The sequence below is a fragment of the Bidens hawaiensis genome, unplaced genomic scaffold (assembly GCF_021521415.1).
Source record: "Bidens hawaiensis isolate Kalapana, Puna unplaced genomic scaffold, B.hawaiensis_p1.1 tig00027797_1, whole genome shotgun sequence".
NCBI lineage: Eukaryota > Viridiplantae > Streptophyta > Magnoliopsida > Asterales > Asteraceae > Bidens > Bidens hawaiensis.
In genome coordinates this window covers 92380-98324 of record NW_027494512.1, presented here as the reverse complement: position 1 = coordinate 98324, position 5945 = coordinate 92380, and the positions used below count along the sequence as shown (strand labels likewise).

General features: G+C 39.4%; 1 protein-coding gene across 1 annotated transcript; it reads right to left on the bottom strand.

Moving 5' to 3' along the window:
- Positions 1-490: 490 nt before the first annotated feature.
- On the bottom strand, positions 491-1126 carry LOC143575929 (uncharacterized). Its single transcript, XM_077060161.1, has one exon. The coding sequence runs from the start codon at positions 1124-1126 to the stop codon at positions 491-493; it is 636 nt and encodes a 211-aa protein (XP_076916276.1).
- Between the last annotated feature and the right edge of the window lie 4819 nt (positions 1127-5945).

Here is a 5945-nt window from a genome sequence, read left to right as displayed (position 1 = left end):
TCTTCCTTAGTTCGTGAATAAATGAGTATGTCGTCGATGAATACTATCACGAACTTGTCCTAGTATGGCTTACAAACCCTATTCATGATGTCCATAAACACAACAGGTGCATTTGTTAGACCTAATGGCATGACTTAAAATTCGTAGTGACCATACCGGGTTCAGAAGGCGGTTTTGTGAACATCCTATTCTGCAACTCTTAGTTGATGGTATCCAGATCGCAGATCGATTTTTGGGTAGTAACTGGACCCTTGTAATTGATCAAACAAATCATCGATTCTCGGTAGTGGGTACCGACTCTTAATGGTAAGCTTGTTCAATTCTCGGTAACCGATACACATTCGAAAGGAACCATCTTTCTTCTTCACGAATAAGACCGGTGCTCTCCAGGGTGAGAAACTTGGTCTTATGAATCCTTTGTCTAATAGTTCTTGGAGTTGATTGGATAGTTCTTGCATCTCAGACGATGCTAGTCTATATGGGGATCGATCTATGGGAGCGGCACCTGAACTAGATCGATTTTGAATTCAACTTGTCGTGGAGGGGGTAATCCAGGTAAATCATCAGGAAAAACTTCTAAAAAATCACGAACTACAGGAATATCGTCGATCTTTCGCTGCTTAGCCTTCGTGTCGAGCACATTGACGAGGAAAGCTGGACATCCTTTCCTTAGAATTTTGCGGGTCTTCATGATACTGGAAATCTTCAACTCAGAGCCACTTCGGTCTCCTTGAATTGCTTGAAATTCACCGGTTGGGGTTGGTAAACGAACCAGCTTTTCAGAACATACGATTTCGGCTCTGCTCTTGGATAACCAGTCCATTCCTATTACTATGTCAAAGCTTCCTAGTTCAACGGGTAGAAGATCGATTGAGAATTTATGGTTTCCTAACAAAACATTACCGTTGCGAACGACTTCACTGGTTTTGATTAATTTCCCATTAGCTAATTCAATTGAGTATTTGGTGTCTAACTTACTGGGTTTTATACCAAGTAGAAGTTCAAATTGGTTAGAAACAAAGCTTAAATATGCTCCGGTATCGAATAACACATAAGCATAGTGATTATTAACAAGAAACGTACCGGTGACTACAGATGAGTCCTTTCGGGTCTTCTTCGCGTTCATCTCAAACGCTTTGCCCCTAGCGTTTTGACCTCTGAGTTTGGGGCATTCTCTCTTGAAATGTCCCACGACACCAAACTCGAAACATCTGGGAGTTTAGCTTCCCGTAGATGTTCCGATCCCTGCGTAACAGTCGTGAGCCACATGATCGAGTCAGTTGCATTGGTTGCACTTCCAGCATTCACCACCATGGATCCATCCACACTTGTTACAAGAAGATCCATGTCCTGAGCTCCCTCCAGATCCTCTCACGTTTGCAGCAAACATCCTTCCTACACCTTGATTCCTCTTGAATTGCACTCCTGAGTTACCATTCCATTCCCGGTTGAGCTCTCTGGGTTACTAGTTTACAATATCTACTTTTCGTTCAGGTTCTGCGGTGACGGATTTCTTTCCAGAATATTTCAGAGTCCCTATTCGGACTGCATCATCAGTTAAAGACTTTGCTAGTTCTTGGGCTGACTGGATGGTGGTTGGTTTAGATGAGGTAACCATTCATCGGATCTCGGGAGCTAAGCCCCAAATGTACCTCTCGATCCTTGCATATTCAGGCGTGACCAGTCGTGGTACTAGTCGCGCCAATGCATTGAATCATGAAGTATATCCTCCGATATCGGCTCCTTCTATCTTTAACTGCCAAAACTCATATTCGATTTTCAGGAGTTCGTTTCAAGGATAGTATTCTTTTAGCAGCATCTCCTTTAATTCTTCCCAGGTCAGATTGTACGCGGCGTCATCCCCTAAATTTTGGATTAAGGAGTTCCACCACTCGAGTGCTTCATCATGGAATGAAAATACCCCATATTTTACCCTTTCGAGAGGGGTGCAATTACTAATTTTCATGATGGATTCCATTTTCTCGATCCATGGGATGATTTCCAAAGGTCCTTCTGCACTAGTAAATTCTTTCGGACCGCATCCCTGAAAGGTTTTATAGTTGCATCCAAGTGTCGGTTGCTTGCTGGTTTAGTTTATATTTTTGCAAAAGTTATAGTTTTAATAGTTTGGTTTGACAACTTACTATTGTTACTAGTGTTATTTGTAAAAAGAGATTTGAACTTTCTTTTTATCTAATACCTGAGGGATTTCCATTAAGATTGTTAGTTCTAGGATTCCTTTCAGTTTCGGAATTGTTTTCGTTTTGCAGGTTTTGTTGTGGACCGCTGTTAGCTTCGTGTTGTTCGAGTGCCGAATTCACGTGTTGGGCGATTAGATGTGCGAACTCCTCTTGGGAAGTCGGTAAGCCGATTCCTCTATTTGTGGTGGTTTGTCTTGTTGTTAGTACCATAGTTTCTTTTATATGTAGCAAAAGTAAAAACATTAGTTTTTAGTAAGTTAATAATAATAATAATATAGATTCCTAATTAATTATTACAACCATATCCATAATAAAAAAATCTACATACTTAGAGTCAAAGTTTAAACATACATAATCCGAAAAGGGGGGGGGGGTTCACTACTACTCGTACATACCCAAAATTGGTGTGATACATACCACACCGAGTAGTTGTTTTTCCACCCGCCCCATACTAAAGACATCGTCAAAAGATAACAAGTACATAATTTACATAACAACTATTAAACACCACCTATGGGGCCTATCTAGTGAAGGCCCATAAGGTAGACAATGCATGGACACATCACAACATCCTTGGCCTTCATCCCATCCACCTTCAACTCCGTTAGCTCCTCCCTTTTCTACAAATCAAGGATAAACTGGCACACAGCCGTGTGAACCGATCATTCCCATGGGTTTTCTGTTCCAGTTTGGCGACACGGGTAAGGAGTTCAAGGATAATCAGCTCGTATCCAGCTACCTTCTCTTCCAAGGTAGCCAACCTGCCAAACCCACCCGAAGCTCGTCCTCTAACCGGCTCCTGTTGAGGCGGTGGAGGTGGAGCTACGACATTAGGAACAGCCGCCGAAGTAGTGGCCTCATAGTCGTGACGGGTCCTCTTTCTGGAGCACTCCTGCAAGGGTGCTACCCCAGAACTAAGTCCCTCACGAAGAGTGACCCCTACTGGACGGAAGAGAATCGGAGATGAGGGATCCTTCTCAGAGCTAGAGCCATCATCACTAACGACCACAAACAAAGCCATCTGTCAAGTAATAATTAATATTAGTAACAAACATTATATGTTTATACTTTACCTTTTTGCTACACGTGATTAGGAAAAGAGTGCGTGTTTGGATATCTAGTTATAGTTTAGAAAATTTATATTTTCTAATTCTCTATAACGATTGACTCTGATACCAACTTCTATCACACCCCGAAAAGCTTAATTAAAAGCGAAAGACTTTTGCCCAAGTCATTCGGGTTGTGACAGTTGCCGATAGCCAATCATGATAAAGTATAGTAAAATAACAATCAAAGTTTGAATTTTCAAAGAAACTTTATTATTATTAAAAACATAAGTTTTCACGTGTATAAAAACACTGTAATTACACATCCCAGTTTATTTCCTTATTCAAGCACCGCTCGCCTCTTTTCCTCCATTGTCACGAAGCCATCACTTACCTGAAAAGCATATTAAAAATCGCATGTCAACACATTGTGTTGGTGAGTTTCCCTTTATAATAAAAATAGTCCATATATATATATATATATATATATATATATATATATATATATATATATATATATATATATATATATATATATATATAACGAAAACAACATCCATATAATGATCTTTTTTGTCATTATATACCAATATCAATTCGTGTGTTGTAAGGCACCGGTCACATTTGGACGTTGGATTTACTCATAAACACAGTTCTGAATATCAGGGTTAACTAAAACTTTACGCGGAATATAAAACTTTCATAGCATTACAGTAATAAACCACATCTTGTTTTAAAACATTCCTGTCTTTCAAATTTTAAACCTAAATAAGCATAAAACATCTCGAGTCTTCAGATGCCAAACTCTTATTCTCTTGCCATGTCCCGCTCAAGCCAGCTGCCTCATTCTACTCACCTGCGTGCATACTAAAAGTCAGCTACGCTGAGTGAGTTTTAGTTAATCACATATCATATAATACATACACTTACCTTCAATTATACATCCAAAGGTACATAATAATTACTTTACTAACTTACCTTCATTACATAATTTCATGCAGACATTCATACTTTATTACTTTCATACTTCGGATATTATAAGGGTCCGATCACTTCCTTTTCTAATTAAGATATTATTAGGGTCTGATCCCTCTTTCCTTTGTCTATCTAAGATATTATTAGGGTCTGATCCCTTTCTTGTCTATCTCAGATATTAGTAGGTTCTGATCCCTCTTTACTTCTCTATCTCAGATATTATTTGGGTCTGATCCCTTTCTTCTCTATCTCAAATATTATTAGGGTCTGATCCCTTACTTCTTCATCTTCGTACATTCTGTCTTTACATACCCGTAACATACATATACGTTCTTTAATCATTCATACATTCTCATATGTTTATACATATATATCTGTCTTACACATTCATCTATTATATAAATACATCCCTTGTCAATACGTGCAATATCCGAAGATCGTTCACGTACCGACAAGCTTTCATTCACATTCACGATGTACAAAATTAACATATAAGTCATACATGGCATACACTTACCATTTAAGGTAAGTTTATTAACTATCACATCGAGTATGCACACAGCCCCGAAAACATAACAAAAAAATGGGGCTAGAAACTCACCTGAATGCGGTTACGTTCAGCGTTAATAGTTATTCCCTTCTTGAGCTGTGTACGGCTAACTGTATAATATTTACATGTATCAATTAACTATTACTACTCATATCGTATTTCTATCTTTATATAACCCACAACGAACGAGGGTCCGGGGGCAGCGCCCCTGGCAACGGGGTTCTAGGGGCGGCAGCCCCTAGCGGGGTCCAAGGGGCAGAGCCCCTGGCTGGGGTTAAGCTGTTTCATTAACTATCATAACACATTTTCCAGTAGGACTTTGATTTATTTTTCTATTTCGTTAACTCGTTCTCTATAACGAATTAAGCATGTTTCGTCAACTAATTCGTTACTTTTCATCCCGGTTCGTTATCCTTGTTCGTCATCGTATCATCATCTGATTCGTTAGATTAGTTCGTTACCTTTCCTGGTCTGATTCGCTAGCTGATTCGTTACTCTAGTTCGTTATCTTTGACGTGGCCTGATTCGTCATCTTAATATAACGAATGGGCAGCTAACGAATTAAAGGTCCATTCTTTATCAATTCACGCGAATGATTCCCATTCGTTATGCGCGCGTAACGAATTGATCCACCATAATGAACTATCAACAGTTCTTATCCAGATCTTTGACTCTAGGGTCCAAGTCAAAATTGATAAGAACAAGAACAGTCAAACTTCATCAAATCTACGATTAAACCTTAGAACCTCAACGAAACAACATGAAATTGGTATCAATGGATTCGTATTCATCTCGCCTACAAACCCTAGGTGTCCAATCGGCTAAACATATGCGTTTAAAGGGTGCGATTTGAGCATATATACATACGGCTCGTTTATCAATCGATTAACCCATCAAATCTTAACCAATTTCAGTGAGGTTTGTGGTTTTGGATTCGTTTCTACCATATACACCTAGATCTATGATTTCTAGACGAAATCAGAACCTAAACGAACAAGTTCCAGTCATAAACGTACCTTAAACGAGTCGGTATACGAACACGAGCTGGTCTTTGATGTTGTTTTGGTCCGTCACGACGTTCCAGCACCAACAAGCTCGGGTTTTCGCCTTCGGATTTTGGTTCGAGTTTGTGTGTGTTTTCCAAGGTGTAGGCTATGGTGTAGAGATAGATAG